Source organism: Colossoma macropomum, unplaced genomic scaffold, assembly GCF_904425465.1.
Source record: "Colossoma macropomum unplaced genomic scaffold, Colossoma_macropomum, whole genome shotgun sequence".
NCBI classification, from domain to species: domain Eukaryota; kingdom Metazoa; phylum Chordata; class Actinopteri; order Characiformes; family Serrasalmidae; genus Colossoma; species Colossoma macropomum.
This window is the reverse complement of record NW_023494785.1, coordinates 21,328,384-21,345,691: the sequence shown is the minus strand read 5'-3', so window position 1 is coordinate 21,345,691 and position 17,308 is coordinate 21,328,384. Positions and strand designations below refer to the sequence as shown.

Below are 17,308 nucleotides of genomic sequence, written 5' to 3'. Positions count from 1 at the left end.
TCTTTCTGTAACTGAGCTGTAGGTTCTCCTAGGGACTAAAAAAAAACGATGCAGGCTTTCTCCAGATTGAAAGTGAGGGCTGGTTTGCAGTGATTTCGTAATAGCACACAATCCCCAGCTCTGAGTGTACACCAGCAGTGTTTATTTAAGCCCAGCTAGACGTAAATGAGGAGCTGGGAGGAAGCAGGTGTGGTCTTTCTGAAACTGGGCTCCAAGTGTCCTGGGGACTAGAGGAACCGCTCTAGGAGACATTCTCTAAAAGTGAGAGCTCATTTGTAGTGATTTTACAACAGCACAAACGCACAGCAAAATCCCCAGCGCTGAATGAACACCTGCAGAACAGCCCTTTATGTAAGCCCAGCTAGACACAAATGAATGCTGTATGACTTAATATAACACTGTTTCAACACTGGGGATTTTGCTGTGTGATTTGTTAACTTGTCCAGGCTGCTGATGCATGTACTTTTTCATCTGTTTTTTTTAGCATCAGGCATATTATCAGGTACCTTAAGACTTATTATTCAGTAAGTGCTATGAATAATATGGTAGCTGCTATTAAACTGCATACTCAAGTTATGCAGTGATGACAGGGAGCTGACTGTTGAAGTGTGCCCACACATAGGCCCTTAGAGTTTAGAAGTAAATATCGTTTTATTGATATAATGTAGTACTGCAGGCCACTGTGTATCGTTGCTGTCTGAACTACGTCTTATTTTCCTACGTCTTATATTCCAAGATTCAGAAGAAAGAAAAAAGCATTCTATATTTTTCATTTTTATATTTGCCTAATGTATATTTTGGAATTTTGATCATTTATACTGGTCCATTCATCATGAAATATTCACTCAATGTAATAGGTAGATGGTGTTTTTTTAAATGGTGTACAATTAAACATGGAAAAAAGTATTAGAAGTGTTTTGTCGAGCAGCAGCAATTTACAACCATGACCATCCACAATCAACTACCAGCTTCTTATATGCTTTATTCTATGTTACTTGAAAATGTGATGCAAGCAAAGAGTGTATTTAATATCACTTCAAAATCATCTCATACTTTGACTCTATACAGTGCTATTCACAGCTGTCTTATGAGATGGTGCACCATTTCCTGAGCACCTGAGCGGACCTCTGTCCAGAAGGTCTTTGGCCTTGGAAACAATAGGATTTAGTCAGCCAGCTCTGGAACTCAGACCTGCAGCATCACGTTATCTTAGCAGGCCCACAGGTTGTCTGGATTTGAGTTAATCTTTTTAGGACATGGCAAAAGAGAGTCTGCTTATTGATTCATGAACAGCAGCAGCAGCAAAAGGTTAGAGTTGGAGCCCAGCTCAGCTCAGACACCTATTGTACAGCCATGTCCTACAGCCAGGAGGGATGGCAGTTGCAGATAGTCCAACACTAATCCATTCACATTTCTCATATCAATTTAATTTTACACAATGGCTTAGAGTTGGACTTTTTTCCCCCACATTCATCCCCCCGGCTTGACCTATTTTCACAGCTGCGATTCCAATGGAAGAGTTTTAAGGTGAGTACCATGATGCTCACATGCTCAGTATGACTCAAATCCTAATCATAAAAGATTAGTTCAGGCTAATGACAAACACACACACACACATGCACACCTGTCTACATCCGGATGACAGCTCTGACAAACAAGGACTAAAGGAACAGACACAGCTTGAACATCAAATTGGATGTGTTTTGGGGTTTGCTGCTTGCTGGGCTTTGTGAGTCATCTGCCACTAGAGCAGTCTGCAGTGTTAAAGCATAGGTCAACCAAGTTGCTGACATGAAGGAAGCCAAGGACGTTTTTCCGCTGTTCTGATTCTGTGAAGCCCAGAGCAGATTCAGATCTCCACACATCATGACAACAGTGGTAGTCAGTAATTAAGCAGGTACTTTTTCAAGTGTTTGAACTCTATTAATGGGGCAATATCTAACATTATTCATTTTACTTATCTGCAGTTTTTGCCCCCTGAGATCCGCTTTTAATATTTGTGTGGAATTTTGTTTGTCATTTCACATGATCATTTTCCAACAACCGTTTATTCCTTGGAAATGAATAAGACTTTAAGACTGATCTATGTAAATGACTTCTGTTCTGATTGGCTGCCCTTGTGCCTCATTCAAAAAGCAGTGAAACACTCCTAACGTCAATGTGAACAGACAGGGCTAAACCAATGTAGGCTGAAGAAGTTGATTTTTGTGACATCACAAACACAATGAATTTGAAATGGCCTGTTTCTGGAGCTTATTATATGTATATATATATATATATATATATATATATATATATATATATATATACATATATATATATATACATACATATAGATATGATCTATTTAAAGCCAAGGCATTAATTAAGCTAAAAAAATACAAATCATCATTCATAGGGTACTGTCTATTGGGAGTGAACTATTATAATTTTATGTGTGTACAACTGCTGAGTTGGGTTTGTTAGTCATGTACTGCCCAGCATTTTAGAGTAGGGTCACTACAGAAACAGTCACTACCGAGACATTTGGTAAAGTTTTAGAAGCGTTGTTATTGTTTTGACAGTAACAAAATGGAATAAAATAAGTATAATTTAAGGTATAGGCTCATTTAAAGCAGAAGGATTTTAGTCTAAGGATCAAGTCCAAAATGTGTTTTGAACTATGCCTTTGAACCAAGTCAGTAGAATGCTCAATATAAATATCATGCACTTTGAAACTTAAGCAAACCAATCACAGCATAGCACCGTGTTTCTTTACCTGGGTCCTGGAGGCCCAGTGCCCTGCACTATTTAGTGTTTTTCCTGCTTTAAAATAGCCACCATAACTCTGTTAAGAAGCTAATTAATTGGATCAGGTGTGCTGGAAGCAGAGAAAACACTAAAAGGTACAGGGCAGTGGGCCTCCAGAGTGAAAAAACACTCGCATAGCTCACCTTTTGATTGGCTGATTTGTTTGACCTGTTGCACCCATACAGAAGGTAGCTACAGCCATACATCTGTAACTTTAAGCATTAGTAAACAGGAAAGTTTGCCAACTGTTTGCTAACTCAACTCAAAAATAATATCACTGTAATACTGTGATCACTATTGTGTACTTAAAAGCAAGTACTTCTGTACTTTAACTCAAGCAGAAATACAAATAGAGGACTTCTTCTTTACACAAGCAATATTGTACAAATGATATCTCTGCTTGAACTCAAGTACAGAGTTTGTCTTTTGACCACCACTGCAGAACAACAATGTAGAGACATACCCAATCTATTTGCACAGTTATCCAAACGTGAACTATATATGTTTACAATGCACGTTTTATGCTTGAGCAGTAGAGTTGCGGAGCAGCACACTTTTATGCTGACGCTGCACTGTTATCCAAACATATGATCTCAGGGGGGCACGGAGCAGAGGCGCAGAACAGAAGATTTCACAGCAGCCAACATTTCCTCTGACAGCCAATTCAATCGTCACTTTTGTGGGGCACCATGCTGTGGTTCATCATTTGTTTAGGTTCCTCATGTGACCACTGGAGTGTCGGGATTGGATTAAATTGAGAGAGAGAGACAGATGCACTCTCTTGCAGAAACACATTTGAGCCCTGCTATGGGAATCCCTATTACACATTAACTTATTTAGCCACACATGACAAATGAGTGATGGATCACACTCTTATTTTATTCAATTTAGAAAGGGCAAAGATTGTGCTGAGCAGCCATCCTACTCCAATCCAATATTTCATGAGTGTGTGTGAAAAAACAAGTGCATGGTAACTGATTATACTCAGTACTCTGTAAGAGGCTTCTAAAACTACATGCTTGGATGTGCAGTTTCACTGTTTGGACTTATCCAAAACTATAGTGAGCGCTTGTGATATGAGCACAGATGTGTTAAAGGAACAGTTTCACAAAAATTAAATTTAGTCAGTAGTTCCATTCACCCCAAATGTAATTGATCAGCCAAGACGTTTTTTGGTGTCTGAAGTTTGTCTCTTTAATTTTGCACTGAAGCTACAAGCTTAATGTAGCTAGCAAGTAATGGAAGCTTATAGCCACTCATTAGCATTGTGGAAACTGCCTAAATCATCACACTTGCCTCAAACCACAATGAGTTATTAAGTAATTTCAATATAGGCTTGCTTATGTTAGTATCCTAACACTGTATGACAAAAAGTAGACCAAACTACTGACAAATCCAGTCCTCAAGACTTCAAGACTACTGTTATTAGCCATGTAGCATATTTTTTATAGTATTATATTGATATAATAGCAGGTTGAATCTCCATTTTGGTCATTTTTTCATTTTAACTTCCATTGACAGTTAAGAACTCATTTTTTCACCTGCACTCAAAAGAAAAAAACTTATATGAAGTTAATTCAGTTGTGCCAGACCTGGCACTATACAGGCTTTGTTACCTCATTATAAGGTTTAAATTAAATTTAAATTTAACACTTCAGTGCAATTTATTCAGGTTTCATTGTAATGAAATTCTCATTGGATCAACATAAACAGTTTTCATTAAATGAAATGTACTATTATTATTTTGTCCATTTAATGTAAACTAGTTTCTTAAAGACAACACAATTTATTTATTTAATCTTGACATACAGTTTGTAAGTCAAATAACCCCATTGGTTAATTTTTTTCAAGTTACCATTTTGGAGATGCAAGGCTTTATTCAACAGTGACTGTATAAAAATCCATAGAAAAGCATTTTCAGTATTACGTGACACTACACTTTTTTAATAGCCTCGGTGCTCGTCTGGTCTGTTTAGTATGTTACATGTCAAACATGTGTGCACTCACCTGGGTAAATTCCTTGTAACATACTTGATTTACTTGGCAAAATGAAGTGATTCTGATTCTGGAGTAGCTGCACATGAGCTTATGCCCAGTGCTCAGCCTTGGGCTGTGAAGCAGTTGAACTGCGTGCTCTGAAGTGATGGAGCACCATCCAATACCTCTGGGAGGAGTTGGATTTTTATTTGTGAGCCAGAACTACAAGAACATCTAGTGCAGTTATCACCACCCCTGGTCTAGGAGATTTACCTTACTGCAGAGTCTAGTTCCAACCACAATCAGCTCCCACTGCTCCAGCTAATTCACTTCTTTAGAAGTCCTTGATTGGCTGGATCCGAAGCATTAGTTTTAGGTACGGGGGAAGCAGCATGTTAAATGCAGGTTGGAACTAAACTCTGGAGGAAAGTAGGTCTCCAGGAGGAGGATTGGTGACCACTGATCTAGTGTAGTACTTTCGTAGAAGAGTAGAGTCTATTCTTGCAGCAAAGAGGGGACAAATGCCTGTCAATTCCCTTGATTTCTGTGGAAACATTAGATAAGCATGCATCTAGAACATATAGTGTATACACTGCATGCAAAATGATTTAGGCATGCAGTTTCCACAATACTAATTGACAAGCTAGATTAGCCTATTAGCTCCAGTCTCAAAATTTAAAAAGCAAACTTCAGACACCAAACAGGGCTTGGCACATTTGGGCTAAAGGGGGAAATTATGTGAATTAATTTTTTTGCTGAACTGGTCCTTTAGGAGAAACTAATACTAAAACAATACTAGACAAGGTCACGTACAAGCATCCAAAATTTGCATGTTACTTATTAGAAAATAGCATATATCTATGTATATAACAGACGAGCGCAGAGAGTTCATGTGTTTTCACCAGCTCCCACTGCCTCCTTCTAATGCACCATCACCACCTAGAGGCTTGAATGTAGACTTAGATGTGTCCAGAATAATGAAAAGAGCTGTAAATGATTCTGAAATGACTCTGAAAGCCATATAGCATCAAGAATAAAGTTATGATGAAATTAATATCCAGAAGGCCTTGTTTTAAAAAAGGTATTGATCAAGTCAGGCAGAAAACCTGACAAACATTACTGTGTAATTTAAGTAAAATGTGATTATTTAATACATTTATGTTGACTCCACAATACTCAAAATATTGAATACAACATCTAAAAATACCACTTTGTGCGAGTGTTTAATATTTAACTCTACAGTATGTTATTGTTGTATATAAAATAACAAAACATGGTCATATGTGATTCAAAACGTTTGAGCAGTAGTGCACATCCCTAGTGTAACATACAGTTTTGAGTAGGAGGAAGAAGGAAATAAAAGCAAAGGTACATAAAGCACAGCATTCAGTTTAATGGCTGAAACAAAAAGGTGCTGTTCCATAAAGTAGAGTTTCTTCGTAAGGTGACATCACACAAAAACTCTAGCAGTGCCACAGGAACAGAGGAGGGATCCCACTTGAACAGACATGACAGTACCACCCTGCCATTTAAATTGTTTTACTAATCGAGAAACTAAATTTCAAGCACCAATAATCACCGTTTCCTGTGTTAAACTATAACCGCTAACACTGATTTTTCTGAAAACTTCCTTTTTTAACACATTACAGGTCAGCTAGCAGGAAATTTTAATGATAACAGTTCAGTAATTATCATTTGAGTTACAAAAACAGTGCTCAAGTCAGTTTGTGATTGTCATTTTTGATACACTGAAAGTGTATGAGGTATTTTTAGCACCTGTTAGATGCATCAGATATTAGAGTAGACTTTAAATACAACAAACATACATGTCACCTCATCTTAAGCTAATCAGGGTTACAAATCCATCATGTCTATTTACAGAAACACTACATCAATCACTATACAAATCAGTATATGATAATTACCATATAATCACATTTAAGTGAATGTTACATGTGCAGTTGTACATGACAGAATGTCAAAGTCATAAATAGAGAGATTATAAAAATAGGTTCCCTAAGAGAAAGGAAAGATTCTGACAAACAGAATGATATTCACTTTCTCCTTCCTGGTTACTGGCAGAATTATTGCATATTATAAACACTGTATTAGGTTGGTCAGCTAAAACCTGACATTTGTGCAAAAAAGCATAAAGTATTGCCAAAATTCAAATAAATCAATCCATAGGTGTTTCTGACCCTCCTTCCACTGTGAGAAGACAACATTATGTGTCTAAAAGGATGTGTAGGTGTCAAGGAGCCATTATTGAGAAAAGAAAAGACAAAAAAAAGAATAAAATTTGCACCAGAACACTAGAGTTTGCATGTTCTCCCTGTGTCTGCGTGGGTTTCCTCCCACATGCAGTCAGGTCAATTGGACATGCTAAATTGCCCCAAGTGTGTGTGAATGTGTATGTCTGCCCTGGGATGGACTGGCGACCTGTCCAGGGTGTATCCTGCCTTGTGTGTGTGTGGATCATGAGAAGCAGACAAATACCACCAACTTCTACACCTGAATTTTGGAGGTATGAAATAAATCCCTGCAGGTTTCTTTGAGAAACTGAAACAAAGTCCCTTAAAAAGAATGGAAGCTGAAAAGGTAAGTAAGGTGGACACACTAAATACTGAAACATATTAAGTTGTGAAATTTTCTGTTAAATACATTTTTCTTCTTTTTTTCCCTGATGCTGTGAAATTAATGACTTGGACGTAATGGCCACGTTGACATGAAATTAAATAATAGAAGGGTAGTTTCTGACTTTTAAACTGGACTACATGTTGCTTTTTTAGTTTATATAGTATGTCATATATCATTTCATTTTTTTCTCCATCATTTGAGCACAACAACTGCCCTTTATAATGTGTGAAAATTCCATGATGAATAGACCAATAGAAATTTTACTTAGAATCAAATATTTAACTTACATTAAAAGTTAAAAACATTTTTGTCTTCTCATGTAAAGTTACTACTTTGGAGATACATTATTTTGTTAGGATAGCAATGATATATGACCAGCCAAGATATCACATAATATCTCCACTGCCCATGTTTAGTAAGCCTCGAAGAATTTTAGCACTTAAACATTAACAGCTTAAACATTAACATCTTCAGTGTCTATTTTACATAGAATAATTTGCATGATGACAGGACAGCCAACCTCGAATCAGCACTCCCTTGTATTTTAATGAAAAGCGTATGGTCATCCAACTGCATTCTCTCTCTCCTTTTTCCATCTACAGTATCTCTCTATAAAAGAAACGTGGTATCCACTCTCACATCCCTCGCTTTTTGCACGGCTTCACCTAACCGCTCCTGCTCTGTCTTCCCTTTCCCTTTCCCGGTCTAGTCTCCAGTTCACTTATCTAACACAGACCTTCTCTCCTCCTCTTCTCCCTCCCTCTCCCCTCTCTGTCCTGGGCTCAGGTCAAGCACCTCCACTGTGGGAGTTCTGTCCTCAAGACCTGCACTGAGCACTGTGATCCCGCTGGGGGGTGCTACAGCCATGGCCTCTGTGCCGGTGTGGTGAGGGAGCAGCTGGGTGTCAGTGGGCAGCTGGGCCAGCATGGCCACAGGCAGACCAGTGATGGTCAGAGGTTGGCTGGTTGATGTCAGAGTGATGGGAGAGAGGATGGTGAATGGTGATGCGGAAGAGGTCAACAGGCTGGTGGAGCGGGGCCGCTGCAGCCTGGGCCGTTTGGATATAGGAACCATCATTTTCTGTTTATCCAGCTGGTCAGCAAAAACTTTTGGGGGAGGGGCGAGAGAGGTAGAACAGTTTACATGAGTATCAGAAACAGTTACACTACACCACTCTGAAACTATGGCTCAGACCAAGAAGTGATGCTTTTAGTAGTTTTACTTCATGTTATTCATAGCTTTTATCTCACCTTTGAGTGTGGTATGCATCTGATGCTGGTTTTCGTCAGTCTTGTTTCGCTGCAGGTCCAAGACTTGTCTCACAGAATCCAGCAGCCCAAACATCTCCGTCAGTGTGTTCAGAAGCACTGCATCTAGTACACACATACGCACCATACTATAGTCCACACTAAAATGCAGATGCCAATATATAGCATGTCTATCTCTTGTACATAGATTTCCTTTACTTTGTACATATATATATATATATATATATATATATATATACTTATAGAGAGAGAGAGAGAGAGAAAGAGAAAGAGAGACAGAGAGAGAGAGAGAGAGAGAAAGAGAGTGGGGGAGGTCCAAAAGTCTGAGACCACTAGCGAACATGCTTCTATTTTGCATTCTTTTTTAATACTAAATTTTTTTAAAAAGTTTGTTACAAATTACAACTAATTAGTGTTACAATTTCAGTGAAAAGTAGAATCTTTGAAATATTTATATGAATTTCAAAATTGCTGAATATTTGGAATATCCCCCTTTTGCTTTAATGACAGTGCATTCAAGCTGAGGTGGACTCCAGTTTGTATAAAAGGTTGTATAAACGCCTCTGAAAAGCAGATCAAACTCACCTGGGAGTCATTGAATATGTGTTTCAATGGAAGAGATGAGACTAAACAAAAAAGTCTAACCTATTTATACAAAGGCCTCGACATTGTCAGTGTCACAATCCTAAAAGTTGTGCATAATTTCTAATTTTATATATATATATATATATATATATAGTACTGTGCAAAAGTCATTGACATTGTTTATCTTGGCAACAAGTGTGTTTTTGCTTTGCTCATAAAACTTCATATATCATTACAATGCAAATTAAGTTTAATTTACATTCAATATCACAGGTGCGAGTTGGCACTTCTGCGTTTTTTGCTTTTGTTACAATATATGCAACAACAATTATTCATCAACTTAAAATTTCATGAAATATCTGCTTAAAAAATAATCAAATATTATTCCTGTAAAAGGGTTAAACATTCTTCTTACAGTCAAATGTGGTACCAGCTGAAAGTTCATTCTTGACAGAAATGTTCTGCTTGTTCCTATGAGCAATCACTGGGACTTCTAAGGTTAATACAAGCTCATTTCCAACTTCTGTTAAACAGCATTCCACTTGCTCACAATAAAGGCCTAACTACAGCACATTCCGACCACCCTGTGAGGCTGTCTGGTACATTCAAAGGTGATGAGATTTACGTGTATTTTTAGTCTCTGAAATTACACTTTGACAAATGATTCTGAACAATTTTTACACAGTGATCAATTTTGACACTGCATATACACAAAGCCTGTGATCGAATGTATTCTGAAAGCAAAACCTTCCCAGCCGAGTCCTCACCTGCCTCCTGCAGAGTTGCCTGCTCACTGCGCCGCTCCACTCCCCTCAGCATGGCCAGCAGCTCTAAGCGGATAGTGGACACTACCTCCCCCATCAGCCCCAACTCAGCAATGCCCTTCCACAGACTCAGAGTTTCATCTGCAGCAATAATACATATGATATAAACCTGCAATAATTTTTTTGGTTTAAAAATGTATTTATTGATTTATTTTTATGCCAAACTGACCAGATATGTCCTCTGTATCCATTCTGACCTCTCCATTGTTTGTAGTGGGGGTCATCTGTGGTGGGCAGGAGTCAACCACATCACTGAATGTTTCCTCAGGCCTCTCCTCTGCACTGCTCTCCTGTCCCATGACTACACACAGCACATAAGCCACACCATACTGGTCCTTGTTCATAGGATGTATAAACATATAGTCCCTCTCAAGTGATATTTATGATGCTCCTACAGCTAAAATTGCTTTCTTTAGTCAGAAAGTCTGGTGGGTTTCATCATTCAACATCGTGGCCAAAAATCACCTACTTTGAACAGCAAACCATCCAACTACAGATTGCTGTTTTTGCACATGTGGGGGCAGATGAAACCTGCATGAAGTGGTATGCTTGTTGACAAATGTGAGCATATATCCACACAGTACAGCTAAGTGAATAAAACATGCTTACATGTGAGAACATTCTTCAATCCATCAACTTTGACTAACCCCCAAAAGCTTTACTGTTATGATGATGTGCACAGCAGGCAAGTGCCTGCAAAACTCCCCATCAAACTGATAAAGAAATGGTGCGTGGAAGTGGATATATGCAAGTGCAAACAGCCCTTTAGAGTGTAACTGACAAAATTCTGATCAGAGATTTTCTAACAGTTGTGGTGATCTTACACTCTAAAAAGTGGAATGGGGCACATATTCATTTGAAGTGTTTTTGAGGTTGGAATTGATGTAAAAACATCTTTGCAAGTAAAATTGAAAAGTATTTATAAATACAACCCTTTTGGCTAAACATCTACCGTCTGTCCAGAGTTTTCTGACTTATTTATTATGATCTCCTATTCAAATTGTGTTAAACATAATTGGTTAATAAGAAAAGACAGATGAAAGTAATACGATGACAAAGAAATTTACTTCCAATAAACTAAAAATTGTAACCTGAAATTGTAACATGAAAATATCTACATGATGTTTCAGCTGATAAAATGCAGTGTGGATAAATGCCAATCATGACTTCATTGTGGATGAGATGAAGAAACAGACCAAATAGCTGTGGACATCCTTAATCTCGATTATTCGTGGCCAGCAAGACAGTTTTAGTACACTTTGGACAACACGTCTTTCTTCATCTCATTGCGGGCCAAATCCATGCCAGACTGATAACCAATGTTGCCTTAGGACTCATAAACAGCTGTGTTTATAATAATCAATAACATAGAGTAAACAGAAGCGTGTATCATTTAATCTAACTTAGTGCACCTAATCAAAATTGTATTATTTCTCGAGCCAGGTCTATTGATTCATTTAATCAGTGTTAGAATTTTGAGAATATCTATTATTTATGTGGTCAATAGGCTTAGGCCACTTCTCTTCTAGAGGAGAAAATAACAAGCACTTCAGTTCTGCAGTATGATGATTTTATTCATTCTGGTTTATGGGGTATCATTTCAGATGACCTTTTTCTCAAGTCTTACCCAGCATGCCTCTGCACATACAGTGCTGCAGCCCTTATTGGCAAAGTCAGTGCGCTGTGGCATGAAATACCACATACAACTCCCTAACAATTTCTTTGTGGATCAGAGCCAACAACAGCCTACCTCTCACTCTATGAGCTACTGTCCTACACCAGACATGTTTAAGTTCATTTGTAAGTCGAACCTACTGAAAAACAGGTTGCAATGTGAGTTTCCCAATGCTCCAGAAACCTATATCTGTTCCGTGTATTGAGAGTATGGCTGTGTACCTGGCAGAGGGGAGCAGGTCTGCAGCACACTGGGGGCTAGTCGTGTGCTGTTGATCAGCAGGTCAAGCTTGGTGCTGCGGCATGAGTTGGTGCACACAGTCTCGTGCTGGTAAAAGTCAATCTGACCTGAGTCCATCATCTTTCTGCAGGAAACAGACAAAAGAGATCCCAGAAAGTGGATGATTTTAGTCCTATAAAAATTCAAATGCCAGAGCAGTTGAATACAAATCACATTCTGCGTGTTGAGCAGATGAGTCACGCTGTCAAGTCATGAACTGAATCACATCAGATAGATAACACATACGCTAGATGCCAGAATAAGGATGGATGAACATCTTTAGCAGACTGTCACAAGAGAGGAAAATAAGGAAAACCTGAAAACCTGATTTGCACCATATTTTAGGAATATGAAAAGAAAAGGAATCAGACAAATTACCTCTACATTGCTATGGGAAATCTTTGAGTTTCCCAAAAGCATCATGACCTTAAATGTAACCCTAAGAGCAGTTTCTCTCTACCTCCTTATAATGATAATAATCTTAGCAGTTGGCTGCAACTGCACAGTCTGGTTGGCTGAAGCACGCTCATCCCATCTTTTTATATCAGATGCAGCACAGTTTTTTTCACCACACCTGTATCATTCCACTAACCACTGCTGATGAGTAACTACAATAGTGGCTTTTAGGGATGCATAATGATATCCGAATCACGGTATACTTCACTTTTGCCATAAAATACTTTTTTTTTGTTTGAAGAATATCATCACAGATGTTTAGATTTGACCAATATTTGATGGTGTAGTTATTGCACTCTGGAACAGCAGAATGTTTAGTTGATGCTGGGTTACTGTGCTAAAATATCTGTGAATTTATTGCATTTATAACCCACTACAAATAAAGGATACATTTCTCTGAAATGCAAAGTGGCTTTAGCCTTCGTTTCTACATTTTATAAATGTTTATGTATCAGCATTGTACCATATTTCATTGGAGTTATATTATTTAAGCTGAAATCACTGAGAAAAACTTATTTAATTTACCCATTATTTTAGATCTTAAGACCACTGTTGTATCTTTGAGGGTACATTTACACTGTTCGTACCTTGATACATGAAAAATGTACCAGCAGAGTATCTTCTGATAGTGCACATTTCACTAACATTTGAGGCTTCTTTACTGTTATTTTTTGTTTACTGGTGTACAAAAGGTATAAAACACTAGAGGTTGTGTGTTGTTGCAAATAATATCACAGCTATGATGATCTACAAAATCACATCCATGATGTTTTTCACAATAACTGATTCCCCACTGTTTTCTGTTGCTTACCGTGAATAATTTGAGAAACTAATTTTGGGAGGCTCAATGATTATGTCCTGGTAAAGAGCAGTCAAAGAGAGGGAGTGTGTAGAAGAGTAAAGAGAGCAGGCGCACCTGAGCATCACTCCTCCAAGCCTGATGGCTCGCTTCCAGTCCTTGAGCGTGGCTTTGCCAGCCAGGTGCACAAACTGCTTGGGGCTAATAAGCTGATCATTGAACTAGACAGCAGAGAGAGGGAAAGAGAGAAAGAGCTGTAGTTCAGTGTCCAAACACACTTTGCAAGTCTGGGAAAAGTGCCACACAGTGTGAATTGTAAAAATGTTTGGTTCATTAAACCTCAGCTGTTGAAAATGAAAAAGAACGTCCAATTACAAATATAAGATAACAATACACTACCACCATTTTCAGATGATTAACTTTTAAATGTGCTGTTACATTAAATTCTGTGTGTTGACAAAGTTTTAGAAAGACACAAGCACTGAAACTTTCTCATTCTTTTCTTGCTCAGTTGCTCTCTGGATCTGGAGTTTTGGATGAACAGCTTAATGATTATTATGCATATGAGAAAGCGAACCTTAACACATTTGACATTGATTCCTGGACATACAAACTTCTTGAACAGAAGCACTGCTTTGCTGTCACCACAGGTGATTGGATAGCCATATTCAACCTCCTCTCCCTCTGAGTTGTCCTCTTTGAGAAAAATGCAATACAATTACAAATTAATTACAAAGGTAGGATAATACATCAATTATATGCATATGCATCTATAGGAAGTATTAAAATATTTAATAAGACAGAGTCCTCTCTTAACTGTGCTGAGGATAATGTCATACCTTGTTGAGACTCTACAGCCAAGAGTGTTGTACTTGTTTCTCCAATATCTTCATGTGTCCTATAGACGACAGCAAAGGTGAATAACATGTTATGAATAACTGCTGCATTTTCCTAATTCTAACCAGATTCAATTTTCTACAGGCTGTGCAAAGGTCTTAAGCAGATATGAAAACTGTTTACAACTACATATCTCTGCAGTATGTTTTTCGTCTGTAAAAACATCATATAACACTAGAATAACAACAAATGAACTTAAATACAGTAAACAGTGACACAAATTTCTTGTTTTCAGTACAGTTATTAATATCTTGTTTAGAAAAAAAGGTGTTGCTAACTTATCAGTGCACTCTACTCATTGCATCATGCATCAGCAGCACACCTGATAATGAAGGATTGATTAGCTGAACCAGGTATTGGATGGTAACTGTAAATACTGGGATTCCTTGAAAAACCATGTTTTTCCTGTTGAACAAATGAGCAGGTAGTGCCTAGATAAATGGTTTTAAATACCACCCTATTAATAATCTCTGCCTTAGAGCACATTAACACAGACATCAAAATGGTTATAGAATAAATATAGGTAATAAATATAAATAATGTAGAGATTTTTGTGCAAGTGCAAAATATAAGAAGTATACATTAAAAACATAATGTACACATAAGTAAAACAAAAGAAAGTATAGCATAAATATAAAAACATTTTGTTTGATGTAAATCTTACCCTTGGGAGATGGACTGGAGATGCAAGATGAGCTGAGCCTTGTGATTGTTATTGTGACCCCCTTCCTCCCCCTTCACCATCACTATTTCCTCCAGTGACATTATGAACATAAGGCCCAACACTGGGGTCACTTACAACACTATAGGAAAAAAAACACTCCTTTAATACCTTAAAACCTTTAAAAGCCTAATGTATCACTGAATTTTTCAAAATAATATTATTACATGTGTTACAAAATACATCAGATTTTGTTGAACATTCTCCCTGATAAATGCTTTTCTACAGATTGGGTGTAAGCTCTTTATATTCACCCCATGCACAGGGGCGCAAATATGATTTAAGAAGTGGGGCTCAAGTGACCAAGGCTGTAGCCCACATACAGCAAAAAAATAAAAATGAAAAAGATAAACAAAGTAGCCCTTCAGCTACACGTATCTAGAATGTCGACATTAAAACACAAAAACAATATTATATTGTTAACAGAAACATCATACATATTCAGCACAGAGATTTATCTGCATGTTATTGTAAATATTTTAGCAAAATACCCCAATGACACTAAAAATGATGATAATTAATAAGAAACAGGAAGGACTGTAAATAACTGTTACAGCATGTAAGTCAACAATCACAGTACAGTAAAGAAGTAATGACTCCACAGTATAGTAATGACTCCAGGGCAGGTAACATACTTTTTTCCAACCACCATCCCTCAACCTCCCTTGTGGTATTTTCCAGACAGCAAGCATATATGGGTCTGCTAGCCTGATAAGGTCTCTACCTGCTGGCTGCATGCCACTGCTGGTCCCCCCTTGGACCACCCAGATTACTGTCCTGCATACAAGGCCTAACTAGTTTTTAACCTCCTCAAACAGACTTTTAATTCACATAGCCTTTTATTTTGGAAAATATACTGAGACAAATTTTACAAACTGTTGAGAGACTAGGCCAAATGATTTTGTTGAAAATGTTGCTGACCCTGTGCTAGATCAGCTGTATAACCGGTATTATGTATGTAATTACTGTTAAATTATTTACTAAAATATTTTACAAAGGATAATGAAAAAAAAAGAAATGAAGGTAAAATTAGTAAATTGGACTGTGAGTGGACAATGAGCGCTGAAAAGTGTCACTTTATAATATTCTGTTTAATATTCTAATAAGTATAATATTCTGCTTAACCAACAGTGGCCCGCCATGGGGTGCTATAAAACAAAAAGATATTTACTTACATTTAATAAAAAATGTATGAAAACACGAATAACCCCATATAAAGTCTCCCTTTTAGACTGAATATAAAACGTGAGATTCTCACTTCATAGTGGGCGCCTTTTTCAGGTTTGGAAAACAGGAGCTGAGCTGGAGAGCGGGCTGCTGTGGGGATTGTAGTCCACACAGCTCAGAAACCTGTTTACTGACGGAGTGACCTGCCCTCCGTCCCGCAGCTACAGACAGAGGTTAGCGGTGCTGAACTTTCTGCTGGAGTGTGTACACGCCCTGTCTTCTGCTCCTTCACTCTCACCTCACAGCGCCATCGCAGCTTTTTTCCGTTTTTGATTTTTTCTCCTCTCAGGACGCTGCACGCGATCTGGCGCTCGTGCGTGTAAGCGCGCCGCTCTCTTTCTTCGCGCGCGGATCGCTCCGCAGCACTGAGACCGCACTTCGGACACAAAACGAGACCGGAAACAAACACTTGCCAATAAAAAGTCGTGTTTTCTTACCTTTTTTCTTCTTTTTTCTTTTCTTTTCTACCGTCCCGGGCGCATCGTTAGTTGGTCCGGCGCAGTGCGCGTGCGCCGTACCGCCTCGCTCCACTTCCTGCGAGGAGGCAGCTGGAGCGCTGGCACGAGGAGCGGCGCCTCGCACGCGATCTGCACATACCGCTCACACGAGCTCAGCCTGCCCGCGCCACAGCACAGAGTAACCCAGCAGAGACACCCGCGCGCACATGGGATCACAATTCCCGCTCGCGCACGAAGAAGCTTACAAAATAATCAATGACAACAATTCATGCACAGCGTGGACTGAGAGGCAGAACTGCTGATCACAAACATCGTGTAACATTAAGTTTTCATGCAGAATTTGTTCGGGTTTGTATGCAGAGTGAAGCATGTAAACTATTTTTTCTGTGCATAGAAATGCATGTGAAACCTACTGAAAATGAGACACAGCATGTTGAAGACCAGACAATGTGGTGAGTCTACAGGCAGAACCGTTGTACCTGTTTCAGTAATGTCTTTATTTGTCCTATAGAGTTCGCCAAAGCGAATAACCCAATCATGACGATTTCTCTTCATCCTGATCAGATCCAGTTTCTTCAGGTCAGCGTGTCGACTTCAAAACCACCTGCAATTAACTGCTTTATAGCTTGCATTAAAACATTTCAACCCAAACAGTAAATTAATTAAATGATTACAGCAGTGCCTTCTACCTCGTACCTGTGAATTTGCTATAAAT

General features: G+C 38.4%; 1 protein-coding gene across 2 annotated transcripts; it reads right to left on the bottom strand.

Annotated features, from left to right (window-relative positions):
- Window positions 1-7,164: 7,164 nt before the first annotated feature.
- LOC118819269 (glucocorticoid modulatory element-binding protein 1-like) lies at window positions 7,165-16,657 on the bottom strand. 2 transcript variants are annotated; one of them, XM_036586983.1, is made up of 10 exons: window positions 16,573-16,657; window positions 14,852-14,990; window positions 14,130-14,188; window positions 13,868-13,986; window positions 13,408-13,511; window positions 11,978-12,120; window positions 10,251-10,382; window positions 10,025-10,162; window positions 8,655-8,777; window positions 7,165-8,510 (listed from the first exon to the last, which is right to left on the bottom strand). In XM_036586983.1, the coding sequence occupies exons 2-10, from the start codon at window positions 14,959-14,961 to the stop codon at window positions 8,122-8,124; spliced, it is 1,317 nt and encodes a 438-aa protein (XP_036442876.1). In that variant the 5' UTR covers window positions 14,962-14,990; window positions 16,573-16,657; the 3' UTR covers window positions 7,165-8,121. The 2 variants fall into 2 exon arrangements, with proteins under 2 accessions (XP_036442876.1, XP_036442882.1); XM_036586989.1 differs by having other exon boundaries at window positions 13,901-13,986.
- Window positions 16,658-17,308: the final 651 nt, after the last annotated feature.

Excerpts from the sequence above, each read along its gene's own strand:
- LOC118819269 (XM_036586983.1), bottom strand. The coding sequence starts at position 14,961 with ATGTTCATAATGTCACTGGAGGAAATAGTGATGGTGAAGGGGGAGGAA. Across the intron at positions 10,383-11,977 it reads GACCTGCTCCCCTCTGCCAG|TCATGGGACAGGAGAGCAGT; the intron begins GTACACAGCCAT and ends TGCTGTGTGTAG. Across the intron at positions 10,163-10,250 it reads GGATACAGAGGACATATCTG|ATGAAACTCTGAGTCTGTGG; the intron begins GTCAGTTTGGCA and ends TTATTGCTGCAG.